The 16,766-nt window shown below is 44.5% G+C and overlaps 1 protein-coding gene across 4 annotated transcripts in view; it reads left to right on the forward strand.

The window, feature by feature from the left end:
* LOC142576673 (uncharacterized) overlaps positions 1-16,766 on the forward strand; it is a 334,510-nt gene that overhangs the window by 183,033 nt on the left and 134,711 nt on the right. For all 4 annotated transcript variants that reach the window (XM_075686902.1, XM_075686904.1, XM_075686905.1 and 1 more), the window contains exon 9: positions 6,686-6,845. In XM_075686902.1, coding sequence (XP_075543017.1) covers positions 6,686-6,845 — 160 coding nt within the window. The remainder of the gene's footprint in view (positions 1-6,685; positions 6,846-16,766) is intronic.

Below are 16,766 nucleotides of genomic sequence, written 5' to 3' on the forward strand. Positions count from 1 at the left end.
ACGAGTCTGGCCGCCATTGCACTGCATGCGAGACGGCCTGACCGCATCACCCGCCTCGCAGTCGGCACGCCGCAAATAGCAGCCTATCTTGGTTTTTGCGGGAATTGATGCGATGAGAAATAAAGCATTATCGAAATGATGCATTTTGCGATTGTCAGCGATGTTTTTCCAATAGGGGTGTGTCAGCGATGTTTTTCCAATAGGGGTGTGCGAATATCGAATTATAGATTTCGAATCAAATATTGAATGTGAGAAAATGTAACGCTGTCTTTTATGCTTCCAAATTTTGTGCACTAAACAGTGCTGCACGTGCTCAGGAGGCTAATCGCATTACTTAACCAGAATCATGCTAGATATCAGTAACCTAGGTACCTACGAATCAACATGTATAGTAAGCACTACTCTTATTAAAGGGAACAACCAAATTCGTACACCAGCACTGATAACAACTCGGTTTGTATACGTAGGTCTGGGAAATACTTTTTATCGATAGAAGGTCTTTCAAATAGAACTGAGTGCTTTCTTTCCACTCTGAAGCTGAAGAGATAGCGAAGTAGTCCTAAATAGCAGTGGGGGTTTTCAGTTTTATAGTGGGCCATATACTGTGCTTCATGGCAATCTTCTATTGCTTAGAAAGTCTTCCATTCCAGTTTTCTTCCAGAAAACAGGAGGGAGGCTTTTTCTACCTTCATGTCAGCTGGTTTCTGTGGTTGTCGTCGGCTCATTAAGGCCAACTGGCATGACAAACAAAAGTGGGGAATCCGCATCACGTCGCTTGGCATCGCTCCAAGGGTCCATCGGCACCGCATGGGTCTACCACGGTCGGCGCTGAAAGAATGGTTGTTCCGTGCGCTCGCTTTCCTTGGTGAGGTGGTTTGTTGGCTTTGTGAGGGTAGTGAACCACTCTGTGAATCAATGTCGTTGATTTGGTTTGAAACCGTAACTTTATTTGCCGACACCCGATGACGGCATCTGCGATTAAGTCTGATGGCTTAGACCGTGGCCAATGGTGTGACGAATAAAGCTTGCTGCTGGGCAAGCTAATTCATAATTCTTACGAAGAATAAAATGCGCAACCCAAACAAGGACGAGAGTTTAAGGAACACGGAGTAGCACAAACTTTCAACAACATTTATTTTCGTCATACTCATCAATATGTATAAGCGCATACTAGCTCATGCGGAAAGAGGTGGCACCCTGTACCAAAACAAAACAACAACGAATGTACCTCTACAACACGCCGCACAAGAGCATTTTCTCACTTTCATGCAGAGAAATTGACGTGTTGCCCATGAATGCGCTACCTTTAAAAGAGTCGAGTGCTCGGCTAGTTGGTGCAAAATTCTAGATGAAGTCTGAATACTGCCTCGAGGAGGAGACGTCTCCAAGTTCAAGATACCCAAGGAGGTGGAGATACAATTACTTGTGGACCCCATACCTAGAAATATTCATCCTGTCCACAGCAACGGCAGAAGGGACGCCAGGGGCAAATGCATTCTGGGTAAACTGCGCCAACAACAAAGCTCAGGCCTTTTTGTCGATGCAACTAGTTATGGATCGGGCAACCACTACGCTATTGCCGTGGTCGATGAGAACGATAAATTAATAAGCGCAGCGTCGCTAAGAATGAGCTTAATTCATGCCGCTGAAGAAGCAAGCATAACACTTGCAATTACAATGAGAAAAAGCTCCACGATTTTCTCTGGTTGCCGTACAGCTATTAGGAACTACTCAGCCGGCTTCGTCTCAATGGAAGCACACAGGTTACTTATACACAATCTTAATACTCATAATTACGAGCAACTGGATCGCTCACACCTAGTCTGGTTTCCGGCTCATCAGGGCCACTCGGTCAGCCCCAATGACTGCAATCCTAACGAGCAAGCTCACTCTGCTGTGCGAGATCTCGCATGCTGCGCATCAGATCAGGAACTGCTCCAGGATGACTGCGGCTCCTACAAAGACCCACTTAGTACTTTCCACGAGATCACCTCACACTATAGGGACGGCAGGAGGTTTTTTCTTCCCTCCCATCAGAAGCTCAACTGAGCTCAGGCAGTCACATTAAGAATGATTCAAACTAAATCTTATCCCACACCTTTTGTGCTTAACGAAATTGATCAGGATTTTCCCGCCGAATGTAAAAGTTGTGGACACACTCCGTGTCTGTTTGATCATATGTTTTGGCTGTGGCCCAACCAAAGGGCTTCGGATCTCAACAGTGGGGAGGACTGGAGTTGGCGCATATCCAGCGAAGTCCTCCAAGATCAACTCCTGGCCGTCTGGAGGGCTCACGACATTGGGAAAGCCTTTGGCCTACCGGTGCTTACGTGGGTAGAGCCACCGACTTAGCCTGGGGGCTTTTGCCCTCGGGCCCTAGTTTCTCTGGACCAAAATAAAGTTCTTGCCATGCCATGCCATGGGTTAGTTGGTATACACCATATTTACTCGCATAATGATCGTGCTCGTGTAATTATCGCACCCCTGAATTTTGTCATCAAAATTCGATCTTTTCTTTCCTGTGTAATGATTGCACCCCGAACTTGTCACAGCAATATGTCGTGTGCCTAGTCTAGCTAATGATGATTGCGCTTACCGTCTGCCGAATGCCACGCGATCGACTCTTGAAGACATACAAAGCGGGCTGCACTCACCAAACATTCTGAAGCAGAAGCTCCATTTCATTCCTTTCATCTCTTTCTGCACTTCCGTGAAAAAAAAGCTACAACAAAACTTACCTTGGCTTTATTTTTGTAGGCTTCGTAATGGTTTTGGTCAACAACAACAACAAAATAAGCGCCTTTCTATTCCCGTCTGCACTTGTGGGCGCACAACAAATCGCGAGCGGCAACGATAGTAGCCACGTTTACACTGTTACGTTTGAAGTGTATCCTATTCATGCGCCGACGCTTGTAACACAGCTAATATATTCACCCACCCTTAGTGGAAGCGTGCCTTATTAGAATAGTAGCGAAGACAAATGCCACAGTTTCTGCAACATACCCGTCATGTGTTTCTATGTCACTGGCAGGTAAGCATGCTCATGTCTGTTTCTGTCCCCTCAAAGTGAACATGGCTACGTTATTGTCGCAAACTTGCGGATGTTTACGATATTATGTATTAGTGACACGAAAGAAACAGTTTCAATACACGTAATGTACTCACAAGAAGAAAAAAACGCGTTCGGCATGTTCGGCTTGCTCTGCCGACCGCCATTTTTGTTTTGGTGTCCCGCACTGTTCAGCGGCAGCTGCCTGCTTGTTGACTTGTCATCCCGCAGCAAACGCGGGATGAAAAAAAAAAAATTTTTTTTCTTTTTGAGGGAAATTGAACTCGCCTAATGATCGCACCCCGAATTTGCATCAATTTTTTTTTACAAGAAAGTGCGATCATTATGCGAGTAAATATGGTACATTGACCAGACAGGGCAATGCATCCATGACCAGCTCCAGGAGCACCCAAGAAATCTAGCTAATAAGGAAAAAGCACATCTTGCTGACCATTGCAGCAGCTGTCCCACTTGTGAACCACGTCTCTGTAGCATGAAAATCCTAGGTAAGAGCAAGCAAAAGACCGCTCGTAAAATGTTAGAGGCATTTTTATCGGAAAAGTCGGTCAGGAATATCTAAGCAAAACATCAACTGCTCTGTACAATGCAGAAATTAAATTCCTTTCGTGCTGAGCTTAATCGCTTGATGTTCAAGAAATTCCATTTTTCCTTGCCGTTTGTGAATATATATACCTGTGGTTATGGCTTCAAAAAAATCGGTTGTTAGGTGCACCTGTGTTCATCTTCCTTTCTGTTGTGCTGTCTCGTTGCACTATATTTCAAGATGGTTCTCATGCCATGCCTCTTGACACAATATCAAAGGCTTCCATCAGTTCTCGAGCAGTGGCGTCTGTGCTTCTGCCTAAGAAATAGTATGGCTGTGACGAAAAATTTCCGCCGGCTGATGTATTGAGGGGCTGAAAAAGATTGTGGAAAGCTTGTCGCTAATGTGCTCCTACAGGTTCATCGGGGATCGGTCATGAGATCACATGAACAGTTAAATTGACGGCCGTTGAAGTGACGTTCGGGTCCACGGTCGGCCAGCCGGCAACTACCACGAGCATGTGTACCAAGTTAGTCCGTATGCTCACAAGGGAGTAAAAAGCTCTGAACTGCGCGAGTCTCGTATCACTGAACTCTTGTATTCAATGTGATCAGCGTGCTTTCTGGTGGCTAGCCGGGCCCAATGTCCACACATGCTTCCCTGCTTTCCACATGCATTTTTCGTTGTTCCCTCTGTTTGCATACCGTTAATCGTTTCGACTGGCTGACCTGGTCGAACCTTGCAGCAATAGGTGTCACACACCGTGGTAACTCTGCACGCGTCAAGGCACCGACCATGGCCGAGTCATTCGGCTTAGGTACGAATTATTCAAAAAATCAAATATTCAAGAAATTGAATACTAGATGTTTGATTAAAAATTGAATATTCGAGTATTCGCACACCCCTATTTTTTAAGCACCGTATGCGACAGCTTTGCCTTGAAGCCGTTAGGCCTAGCTACAGTTGCTTGGCAGTAGATGGTGATGGACCACCTATGTGGTCGGCATGAAAACCCCTCGCCATCAGGACACTGTCTTCAGTACACTAAGGTAGTTTTGAATACACCAGTGGAAAGCTCCCTGCGCACTGTTGCAGCAAGCTGTCCGCCATTGTATTCCTTCCTTTACCCTTTGAGGGTTCTTGCTGTACATGTACAGCGCCTAAATGATGTTTGACATTTCGTGCACATTTTACACCACTGGTTGTTGAGAAGTGCTTCCATCTCTTTGGAGTTGCCCAAAGTGTGTTTCCCCCCACTAGTGAGCACAGCTCAACTTGTTTAGCGCTCAACACGCGGTCACACAAGTTTTGTTCGCAACCTCCAATGCATATGTGGCGGAGAGGCTATCAATTCTTACGGCTGCCAGTATCGCATTTTCGTTAGCACAGTGCAACCATAGTCCAGACATACTAATCAGTTTTTGTTTTTCTTTGCCTTCAGTTGCGTTTCCCTTTCAGTTATGGTTAGTGTATTCACGTACACTGGGGTGTGTGCAGTTGTTTGGTGTGACCGCACGTGATGCCTCTTCTAGCGGTAACTGCTCAAGTGTTTCTTCTTACTTGTTTCTGACGTGTTGTTTCTTCATTGATTTTGGGCCAATAACTTGCTAGCCGTAAATTTCGCTTGACATTTTCCTCAATCTCTTACTGTATAGCACATTTGTGTGTATACTGTTGGTGTGAGTAAAGCGCTTAAAGTAAAGCTTTACTCTAAAAGCTTTAAAAGTAAAGCTTGCTATAAATTTTTGCAGCATTCATTATTTTTTAATCATCTCCTACTTCTAGGAACAACAGTAAAAGAGAATTGACTGCAGAGGCACGGTTCTTCGGAAAACGTTGGACCCTGTAAGGGTTAAGAAAACGCGCATTCTTGCAAATTGTGGAAACAGCCTGAAATAGTTGCGTGCAGTACACTGCCGCATGCACACATGACCACAGCGAAGTAAGTTCTATTTGCACCATCTAGACAAAATTTGGCCATTTAAGCAGAGTCTGTTAATACTGGAATTTGTCGTATTGATAATATAGGAAGACCAGACTGAGTGAGAGGAATGGTCTCTTATATCCAAAGGTATGTTGTGTATGGATCCATTGTAACAGGCATGGACTGTGTAGTACAGGGAAAGCTCACAACTTAGGATTTCATGGGGTCTTCATCTAAGTAGACTTCATTACTGCGCACATATCCCAATTATTTTGTCACCAGTGGGCTGGTTGGCAACTGATCGTCCATCAGAATCTAGCTGGTGGGTTTGACACCACTGCACAGGCTGTTGTGAATAATTTTTCATCCCGAAAGGCTTACACCATATTTGTGAGAATCAAAATGAAGCTACTGCTCACCACAACCACTGCAGATGAATGTGTGGTTGGTAGTGGTACTATCGTGGATCGGAGACCAGGCAGTTCTGAAGGCACTTGGCCAAGATGACATCATGCGCGGTGCTAAATACAAGAATGGAAAGAGGCGCAAAGCATTCCCATGGGATTTCTGCTGATAACTTTTGCAATGTGGACTTCCCATAGCCTCTCAATTGAACACCAGCACCGCTTCTGCCCTTTTGCGGCACTTGGCCCACTCCGAGGATCTAACGAATTAACCAGTTCACAACCAATTATCTGAATTAGCTGGAGTTTAATGCTGTTAAATAAAGCTTGCACTTGCCAGAACCAGAGGGTGTATCAGAATTAGTCTTTTTTTTTTAATTAACGAGAGGTCAAATTAATCATATGTTACTACCCAAAAGCCATTCTTGCCATGAAAGCCAGAAAAGACAAAAGGATGAAAGACGTGTCAATGCTGCTTAGGAAGTTCCCACGCCATCTTGCCATGATGTTTTTGATGGCATTTGCAGGTACTAATTGTTTATGGCTGAAGATGACAACATTATGACTTAAAGGAACGAAAAGCTGAATTTAGAGCATTTAAAGAACTTTGAGTGCTACAATGGGCCCAATCACTTGGAAATCTGTGACATGAAAGATGCTGGTGTTTCAGCATGAAACTCGGAAAGTGCTGTCCCCGGCCTGCATTTTCTCTGCAGTGCTGCACTAAACTGGTCTAACCTGCATGTGCACCCCGCACTCTGCAGCGTGCGGCTGTCCCAGCTCGAGTCGCAGCTCGAGCGACCCATCGCCGAGGCCACGGGGCCCAGCAGTGGCCAGGCCCTGGCCCAGCTGTCGGCCAAGCTGCAGGCCTTCCTCAAGACCAGCGTGCTCTTCGCTGCTTCGCACCTGCAGCTAGACTCGGAGGTATGTCACTCACGGCAGTATCACCACCACTTGGGCTCCGTCGTTTCAAGCGCCAGCAGTTTTCCAGGGCTGCCAATTTGGCCACCGTACCAGTCAACGGTCTAACTTTGGTATAATGAACACGGATATAAAATGTACGTAATGAAGTAAATCTTAAATGTTTGTTGCTGTTCTTTGCATGAAACGGATATGTAGTCCTAACGAATTGGTGTCAAACAATTTTTTTTTTGTCCTGGTATTTGTTTCAGTTTATGGAAAATAGTTCAGTTCTGGTTCATCTCCAGAGGGGAAAATAATAATGGTACATACTGGTTTGAACTAGTTCAAGTTCATTTGCATAACCAAAGAATAATTACTGGAAAATAGCACAAATTTATTTACAAAAACTCAGCGCTGCTGTTAAGCTGCACAGAAAGATTGCACCTGTTCTTCTTCAGGCTGCACGAAGCTACAAAAGAATTATGCAGATCCAATATAAGTGAAGCAAAGCTTTATTGAGGGAGCGAGAGGAGAATATATTAAGGAAATGGCAAAGAGGTCCTTCAGCCTGCTTCTCTGCCCAGGGTGGGAATTAGGGGTCTGAGGAGCAATGATGCCAGGCAGTAGGATGTGACTATATACATGCTTGTGTTAAAAGGGCCCATTGAGAGCCTTGAATCTGGGCCTGTGGTAACCAAATATTGTAAGACAGCTTTGATGGCTCGTTTCGTCAATATTCCCAGTCAATGGCCTAGTAACATTTTTTTGCTGCACTGCATTGCTAATTGGCGCTAATGAAAAGATCAGTGTCTGTCATTCGAACTCATACTGTGTAGGCAAGCAGCCAGTATACAGTGTTAGAACGACAGAAAGCTGAGCTAGTTGGTAAGGATTCATTATGCAAAAAAGAAGTGAGGCGTGCAGACAGGACACAAGAGTAGAGAAGTGGACAACACGAACGCCGACTATCAACTGAAGGGAGTGCTCCCTCAGTGCGCCTCAGTGCTCCCTTCAGTTGATAGTCGGCGTTCGTGTTGTCCACTTCTCTACTCTTGTGTCCTGTCTGCACGCCTCACTTCTTTTTTTGCATACAGTATACAGTGATCCCACTTGTAGCAATACTGGTTTCCACATTATATCGTATATAACAATGGGCAGCCAATGCACTGCCAACTTTTGTGTGTGTTCTATGGTAAAATAAACTGCTTATTATCATGCACCCATGCCTTGTTATCGGTTAGAACAACTAAATCTGGCTACGGAGTGTGTACTCTGAAAGGAATAAAGGTGATGACCATGTACAGCAACAGAACAAGTTCTTGCATAGCATAACGACAATGACATGCTGCTTTCAATCTGATTACAAAAGCACACTCAAATTATAAGTTAATGTTTAAGCTAGCAGCAACAAGTTGTGTCGTGTTCTTGACTGTTTCGGAGAATTCCGTGCGTCGCGGAGACAGCAATGAAGTGCTGTCTGGGACTGATAACAGTGGAAATTAGGTGTAAATGAAGTTCCATTCTGTGAAGGTAAATTTCGCTCGTTTACTCTTTTTCTTATTGCCAAAATTGGAAGCATGCTTCTTTGTTTTCTTTTTCTAGAAAATAAGGGACGTATTCAGTTTCTGCTTTGTTTAGAAGCTCTTATGTAATTTTTATGTTACTCTTCTGCTTTGAAACCATAATAAATGGGTTCAAATTCGATTTGTGGTCGTGTTAGAATTGAGGAAATACTGGCAAATTAATCAGTGTTTTGTTTTGGTTTATTTTCTGCCTGTTGTTTGATTCAATCTGCCGGATAATTCGACCATTGTCGTGGTTCCGTCAGAGTTAAAATAACTGAAGCCAACTGTGTATGCACTAGTTTCTTTCTTTATTTCAAAACTCGATAAAAGTGTGGGGTGCAGCTTATACAGAGGTGTGACTTATAATCCAGAAAATATGACATTGGAGTTCTCACATACAACGTGTGGGGCGTCGCATTTAACCCTTTGAAGGTTTTTGCCGTACATGTACGGCGGTGGTTTTCTGTCCAGCAAGGTCTTTGCCGTACGGGTACGGTTTCGAACCTCTGTTTGAAATTTCGCGCCATAATAATGATCCGTGCTCATTTGGACGTGCTGCCACCTCTCAGGACTTACAAGAAGCGTCTGAAATTTGTGTTACCTTCTTGAAGAGACAAACGGAACTGATTTCTAGCTTCAGCGCGTCACGCAGACTGCCGCAACACCCCTTTTGTGGTTTCGGTTTCACCACGTGATCGCAACGGAGGCGCACGAAACGCCATTTTTCTGTTTGTCGGCACTTTCTTGCAGGGGTGGTGGAAGTTGATTTCTATCTTGATTGGCGCTGCTCTTAGCTTATCACCGCCGTTCGCAAGGTTTTCTCGCTCTCAGCGGCAACGCGCTTTCGTGGTTTCGGTTCCGCCGCGTGATCGCAATGGAGGGCGCGCGAAACTGAGCAGTAATTTTGTTGAAAGGGAACGTAAACCGCGGTAATGCTGGCTCGAGTAACATAGGAATCGTAACGAATTCTCTTTGATGCCGTGTCGTCCACTGGAGAAGTTGCCAGTGTACCGTCAACGACCGACTTTCCGGACACGCAGTAGTTTGGACGGCTTCACAGCACCATCACGTCCCCCATATAGTCAATGTATAAGAACGTCTGAAATGTCGAACGCGAGAACCCTTCTCCATCCAATTTTCCAGGCTTTTTGCCGTGACAACACTGGTCCTAAACGGCAATAATCAAAGCCACCATCATCGGCACAATTTTGATTAACTTGCACCTCGAACCAGCACTCTCGCACGCAGATCTACTGGCAGCCATAGCCACCACCGTGGCAACGCTAGGCCTAGCTGCTTCGATGTTCGCTATTAAGCTTCTTGCCGTTCTGTGCCGCATTTTTCATAGAAAGAATTTGCCGCTCTCAGCAATGGCACCAACTCTGCCTTTGTGGTCGTCGTGATTTGCTTCGAAGCTCGGAAAGCACGACGCATTGCTTAAGAGGAAGCTTTAGCTCGGGTGCTTCTATCTAAATACGTGTAAAAGGAGAGTTAGTTTTCTCGGCAACCACTGCACAAAATTCAATGAAATTTGTTGCATTTAAAACAAAAACTTAAAATCTAGTGACTGTTGGTTTCGAATTTTTTATTGAGGTCATATCGATTGTTAATTAAAAATTGGGAAAAATTGAAAATTAAAAAAACGAAACTATCAAGTTTACAACTCTGTAACTTATCAACGAAAAATGATAATATAATTCCGTGAAATGCACCTTATAGTACATACAAAGCGGATAAAATTGATATGTGACACATGAATCTCAAGAAAATTTAATACCATGGAAATACAGCTTTTGCAAAATCCTTATAAACAACGTAAAAAATTTAGGTAAGATGTAAAATGACATATCGAATTTGTCCGCTTTTAATGATCTAATGAATGCTGTTCATAAAGCCGAGATATCTGTTCTTGTTGCAGAGCTATAAATTTTTAAACTACATGCTTCTATTTTTTTCAAAATTCCGAATTTTCAAATATTTTTGTAACAAAATTCAGGCCCTAAATCGAAATTCCGCTTCCAACAGTCACTAGAATTTAACCGTCTCTCTCAAGTGCAACAAATTTCATTAAAATTGGTCTAAGGGTTATCTCAGAAAAACGTTTTTGCGTTTTCCATGTATCTGAATAGGCCACATCGGCGTTAGGCCCGAGCTAAAGCTTCCTCCTAATGCCGGTTTTTGAAAGTCAGCTTCGCCTCAATACAGCAATGTTACGTGGTGAAGCATACGCGAAAGTATTGCGGTGAAGCATAACAAGAGTTATTGTCATAGGACACATTATATATTCCTTAATAAAAGACATGTTTATTGCCACAAGTTAATACACACACTAAAGGAGGACATAAAGAAGACAACACGGGCGACGCTTCCAACTGAATAAGTTTGGGCAGTGACTCAGGAATATACATACATATACACGCATGTGCAGGCTGTTCACGAACCTATGTTATCCAGTGGTCAAACAATCTCGTTTCCAGTTTGTAGAGCAAGATAGATGTATCGCTAATTCATCTTGAACCTTTCTCCTTTGTATAGTAAGCTTCCGTTAGCTCACGTGCTGTTTGATTTCTGCTTCTACCAAAAATCTTAATCTCAGAAAAATGTGGTTTGCACATGCAGGCCTTGCAGTATGCTGGCAAATGTGCCACACCATCTTTCATTAGATTTAGTTTGTGTTCCCTGGCTCGTTCATTTATGCAACGTCCAGTCTGTCCTATGTAGACTTGCCGCACTCAAGGGGAATTTCATACACCACCCTCGTAGCGCATTTCCCGTAAGACGTGCCAATATTTCTTGCCACAGCCTTGCGAAGCAGTCTCCTCGCGAGTGGTTCTTGAGCCTAGCATGTCTAGCATATATCCATCTATTTCTCCTACCACAAAGCTACCTTCATGACAATCAAGAACTGGGAATGGAGTGTTTCTTGAAGAAGTGAATAAAAAGTTGTAACTGTACATACATGTCTTGCTCGAATTATTTGCCTCAGTATATAGAAAGCCGAAACAGCTGAAGAGCTGCACTCAAATTTCGCACTTGGAAGTAATGTAATCGTCATCAATTTTTTTTTTTCCCACAACGAGCATTTGCTGACCATTTTGTTACCCGTCAGGTCAGTGTCTTATAGCGCGAGGCGTTCGTATCTCCCATGGGCGTCTCCCAGCCTCCCCTTTCCCATGGAACTATTGGACCCACCAGCTCTTCCGCTGCTTGCATGGGGTGGCACCACCTGCAGTTTTGTTGTTGCTTATCGTTGCCTCCATGCACATTAGCAATATCTGTGTTTCTATCGATTCGTTAGTGCGAGTTCCTGCCGCCAAAAAGGAGATAGACGGTGGCAAACGGACGCGCAAATCAATATCAATCGAGCACAAGGTGGCTATGCTGAAAGCCATCGAGTCAGGCGTGAAGAAGAAAAAAGTGGCCGAAGATTTCAGCATAGTGTTGAGCACGCTGCCAACGATTTTGAGCAAGCAAAGAAGCTGTCACCAGTGCTGTCGCACATGGCATAAAAGATGACAGAAAGGAGCTGCGAGCCACCACTTTGGAAGCTGTAGAGGAGGCTGTTTTCAAGTGGTTTTTGGACGCAAAAGCAAGCGGCACTCCTGTGAGAGGGGCACAGTTGCAGCGCAAAGCGAGGGACTTTACGTGCATCATGGGGCACGACGATTTTATGGCGAGTGTCGGCTCGCTGCAGCGTTTGAAGAAGCGCCACAGCATCGTCAGCAGGGCTGTCAGTGGGAAAGCAAAGTCTGTTGACCGTGAAGCTGCAGGGGCATGGGTGGAGACAAACGTTGGACAGCTGCTAAAAAAAATACTATGCCAAGGGTTTGTTCAACACGGATGAGACAGTCCTGTTCTACTAGATGCTGCTGCAAAAAAACCTTGGCACTCAAAGGTGAACGCTGCCAGGGTCGTAAGCAGAGCAAGGTCCGCGTAACCGTGTTGCTTTGTGGCAACATGGATGGGTTGGAAAAGGTGCCGCCCCTCGTGGTTCGCAAAAGTGCATCACCACGATACTTCAAAGACAAATGAAAGCTCCAAGTGAGTTATGTGTCCAACCGTAAAGCTTGGATGACGAGAGAAATTTTCACACAATGACTGTGGAAGTGAGATGAGCAGCTGGGCAAGCTGAACTGGAAGATATGCCTCATACTGGACAACTGCGCAGCCCACCACACTGCCGCTGTGTTCAGTAACATCGAGCTATACTTCTTGCTGCCAAACTGCACTGCAGTTGTGCAACCCCTTGACCAAGGAGTTATCATGAACTTTAAGTTGGGCTACGTTATCATGAACTTTAAGTTGGGCTACCACAAGCATGTGATTGACCGGATTCTGCTCAATATGAGCATGAAGCGCGAGTCCATTTTCGATTTGTACATGGCGATCGAGATGCTACGGACTGCTTGGATGGCTGTACTGCCAAGCACGATCGCCAATTGCTTTCGGCATGCCTCATTTAGCGACAGCTGTGGCAGTTACAGTGAAGATCTCGGTGCTGCCGCCAATGGGGAGGGTGCCATGGGCCACTAAGCCCTAGCGCTGTGGGATGCTCTCCTTGACGCCGGCGTTGTGCCCGACTGCGACACCTTCTGCACGTACGTCAGTGCCGATGCTGATGCGGTGATGACGGAAGAGCTAACAGAGGCGGAAATTGTGTGCACAGTGACGCAGGTACCTAATGACGACAGTGACAAATGTGTCGATGACAGTCCAGAGCCTAATATTGGCGAACCCAATGTACCGATGCCTGGATTTAAGCGCTGGATGCGGCAGACCTGCTGCGCCGCTTCTTTGGCGCTCACAATGACGGCGGGGACGGACTTGAAATAGCGGCTGCAACTGAAAAAGGCATCATTCGCCTGAAGAAGGTGCGGGAAAAATCTATGAAGGACTTTTTTCTGCGAAGTTAGCCGCCAGATGGTGTGCTGTTGATCGATCAGTGATCAGCCATTTGGCGTGAATAAAGTAGCAATTCCTTGCTTTCCTTTTTCGCTTAGTTTTTTACATGCCACGGCTGTTTCCTTTTTCGCGTGGTGGGCTGCTATGAGATTTGGTAACAAAATAATTACGAACCCCCATTTAACTTTGTTATAACGAGGTTTTACTGTATGTGTATATATATTTCTTGGTCACTGCCCAAACTAAATAAGTTGGAACTGCCAGCCGTGTTGTCTTTTATGTGTCTTTTTTTTGTGTGTGTTTTAACTTGTTGCAAAAAATATGTCTTTTAGCAAGCACCAACTAGGCCAACAAGCAGTTCTGTCGCAATATATTCCTTAATTATACACTCACGCAACTGCCGCCTCCTGTCACAGTATGAGCACTGATATGCCAAATAAGTGTACTGGCAGGCCTTCAGAGCTTTTTCAAGTGTGCCTGTGTTGATTTAAGCCCTCACCAGGTCTAACCATTTTGAGCTGACAAGCACCATGCATACTATCCTCACTAACGATCGTGCCTGCTAAGTATTACATTTCTACGCACCGCGAAGAAAGCTGAAATTTCACACTGAACGCCGTCCACCCTTCTCCTCAAAGGCACCGCGCTCCCAGCCGGAGAGTCAGCGTATGTAGCACAAGTACACCTATATATTCGCCCTGCTGTGACGTCGCTCGTAGTGACATGTGACTTCGAGAATTTTATTTTAATTTATTTATCTAGGAAATACTGCGGGTATTAAAGACCAAGCAGGAGGAGGGGAGAACAGATGATCAATTATGCACACATCAAAAACAATAATTAATTATACAAGAGTATACATGGGCGATCAATACAAAAAAAAAGATGAAAGGGAATAGACAGTAAAATAACGAAAGCCAATGTCTAGCAAACACACGCATAAATATATAAATATATACCTATATATACAAATCACTTCGTTTATATGGGCACATTCAACAATTACAATTTGAAGCAAATTCAGTCTCAGCAAATTATACAAAAAGAGGTAAGATATTTTGGAAGCAGAAAAATAGTGTAAGCAGTACACAAAAGCTCAGGCTCAGTCAATGTTTATCCCGAGCAAAGCCTTGTCGAAGTCATCCGCACAAACAGCATCTCATGGCAAATTGTTCCACTAAACAATTGTTCGAGGAAAAAAAGAATATTTGAATATGTTTGTCCAAGCAGTGTATGGGAGCAGGTTATGCACATGACGACGCCTGGATGCGCGTTGTAAGAATAACTGTGTGTACAGTCGCCGACCGTTTATTCGGACCTCACGGGAATTGCGAAAATGTCCGAATAAACAGGTGTCCGAAAAAGCAGATGTAAGAAAAAAAAATGAAATCCTTTATTTTCACGCACTTATTCGGGCTCGGCAGTAGGCTTGAAGAAATCGTGAATGCGCCGTTGCACACTGTTTTGTTTATGCGCAATCAGATAAGCCTGAATCTCTGAGAAGGTCATACCGTCACTATAGGCGGCTGAAAGCACAGTCACTGCTTGTACACGCTCTGCATGCGACGGCAGCGTAGCACATGGTGCGTCATCTTCCGACTCGGAATCATCGTCTGGCGGTGCAGCAGAAACCTGACGAATGATCTCGCCGTCGTTGAGTTCTGCACATGTCAGTGCAGCAGTGTCAGCACCTGTGAAACTGTCAAATGAGACGGTGTCCGGAATCGCAATGCAACTACTGCGCAGGTCTCGGCAGAACATTTTCCGTGTCAGTAGGGAGCACATTTGAAGGCGACAAATCTTAGGCCTCCCGGCACCCGCTTGCCGGCATTCCCCAGCACAGTCTGCGCGGGCACTGTCGGCGCCATTAGACACTTGACGCGTTGGATCACCGAAACCTCAACACAGCACACAAAACAAACACCACCACGCCGACACCAGTCGCACAAACGAAAAATGTGGCCTACTCACAGCGTCGTTCGCGAAGAAACAAATCAGCTGCTGGATTGCCTTGAGATGGCTTACTAAGCTGAAACCGGAACTGCTGTAGAGCCACTCTATCGAACCAGGCAGAAATGATGATGATGAGCGGGGATTTGCAGTAGCACCACTTTGTGGGGCAGCAAGGAGGCTCCGTTCAAACCAAAAATGGCATTCAGCAAGTCGAACCACGCACCGATTAGAGTCGGTGCATGGTGCTCTCAATCGAGTTCCCTCAAGGAGTGTCCGAAAAATGAGACAAGAAGTTGCAAGGTGTCCAAACTTTTGGAAGTTGTTATACATTATGGTCTATGGGGAGAATGGTGGTGCCGTGAAGCAGACCGAATAATCGAGCATGTCCGAATTTTTGGAGTCTGGAAAATCAGTCGGCGACTGTAGCTCTGCGCAGGTATATTTACCTTCCTATTATAAACAGAATTCGAAAATTTCAGGCACGCAATTTTGCAGCGATTTTCAAGCACAGTGATGTTATTTTCCTTCGTTAACTTGGTAGGAGAATCTGTTGATCGAAACTTTGAAAAAATCAAACGTACACTGCGCCTTTCAACCATCTCAAATTTTTTAATATATATATATATATATATATTGTAGAAGGGTTCCCAAACCACTGATGCATATTCTAACTTTAGTAAAATGTATGTTTTAAATGCGAGCATTTTCAATTCAGGAGGGGCTTTTTTCAACTTGTGTATCAGAAGACCAAGTTTTTGTGAAGCTAATGTGCAGATGTTTGTTATATGCATGGACCATGAAAGCGTGTTAGTAACAGTTACTCCAAGGTATTTATATTCATTTACCTCACGTACCGGTGTTCCCTGTACGCGGTTAGTAAACGTGAATGGTTCTTTTTTCTTAGTCATGCGTAGAAGGACCATTTTATCGGGGTTTAATACCACTGATGACCGGGTGCTCCATTCACTAACTTTTGTTAGGGCGGAAACCAAGTCAACCTGATTTTGTTGACAGGTTACTTTCTTAATAGAACGCAGCTGTCAGTGAACAATCCAATATTAATATTAGAATTAACCATATCTACTAAGTCGTTGATATATATTAGGAAAAGAATCGGCCCTAGTACACTCTCTTGTGGAACTACCGAAGATACTGGTAATATGTTAGAAGCGTATCCCCTCACATCAACGAACTGAGCACAATTTGAAATCTACCTGACCAGACGAGTCAAGTGTCAATGCGATATCGTGGATTGTTGTTACGAGCTGCGTGCACATTAATAGCTGTTTTCGAAAGCCATGTTAAACTGAAGACAACGTGTTACTTTCAAGAAAATCGGTAATAAAATGAGCCATAATGTGTTGCAGCATGCTGACGTCAGAAAAATTGGGCGGTAGTTTTCTTTCAGCAGATGATCTTCTTTCTTGTACACAGCTACAACTCTGGCGAGGTGCCGATCATCTGGTAAGGTCACCGTTTTGATTGATTCACAGAAAATAGTAGTTAAGATATGCGATACTGG

This window comes from Dermacentor variabilis, chromosome 3, assembly GCF_050947875.1.
Source record: "Dermacentor variabilis isolate Ectoservices chromosome 3, ASM5094787v1, whole genome shotgun sequence".
Taxonomy (NCBI): Eukaryota; Metazoa; Arthropoda; class Arachnida; order Ixodida; family Ixodidae; genus Dermacentor; species Dermacentor variabilis.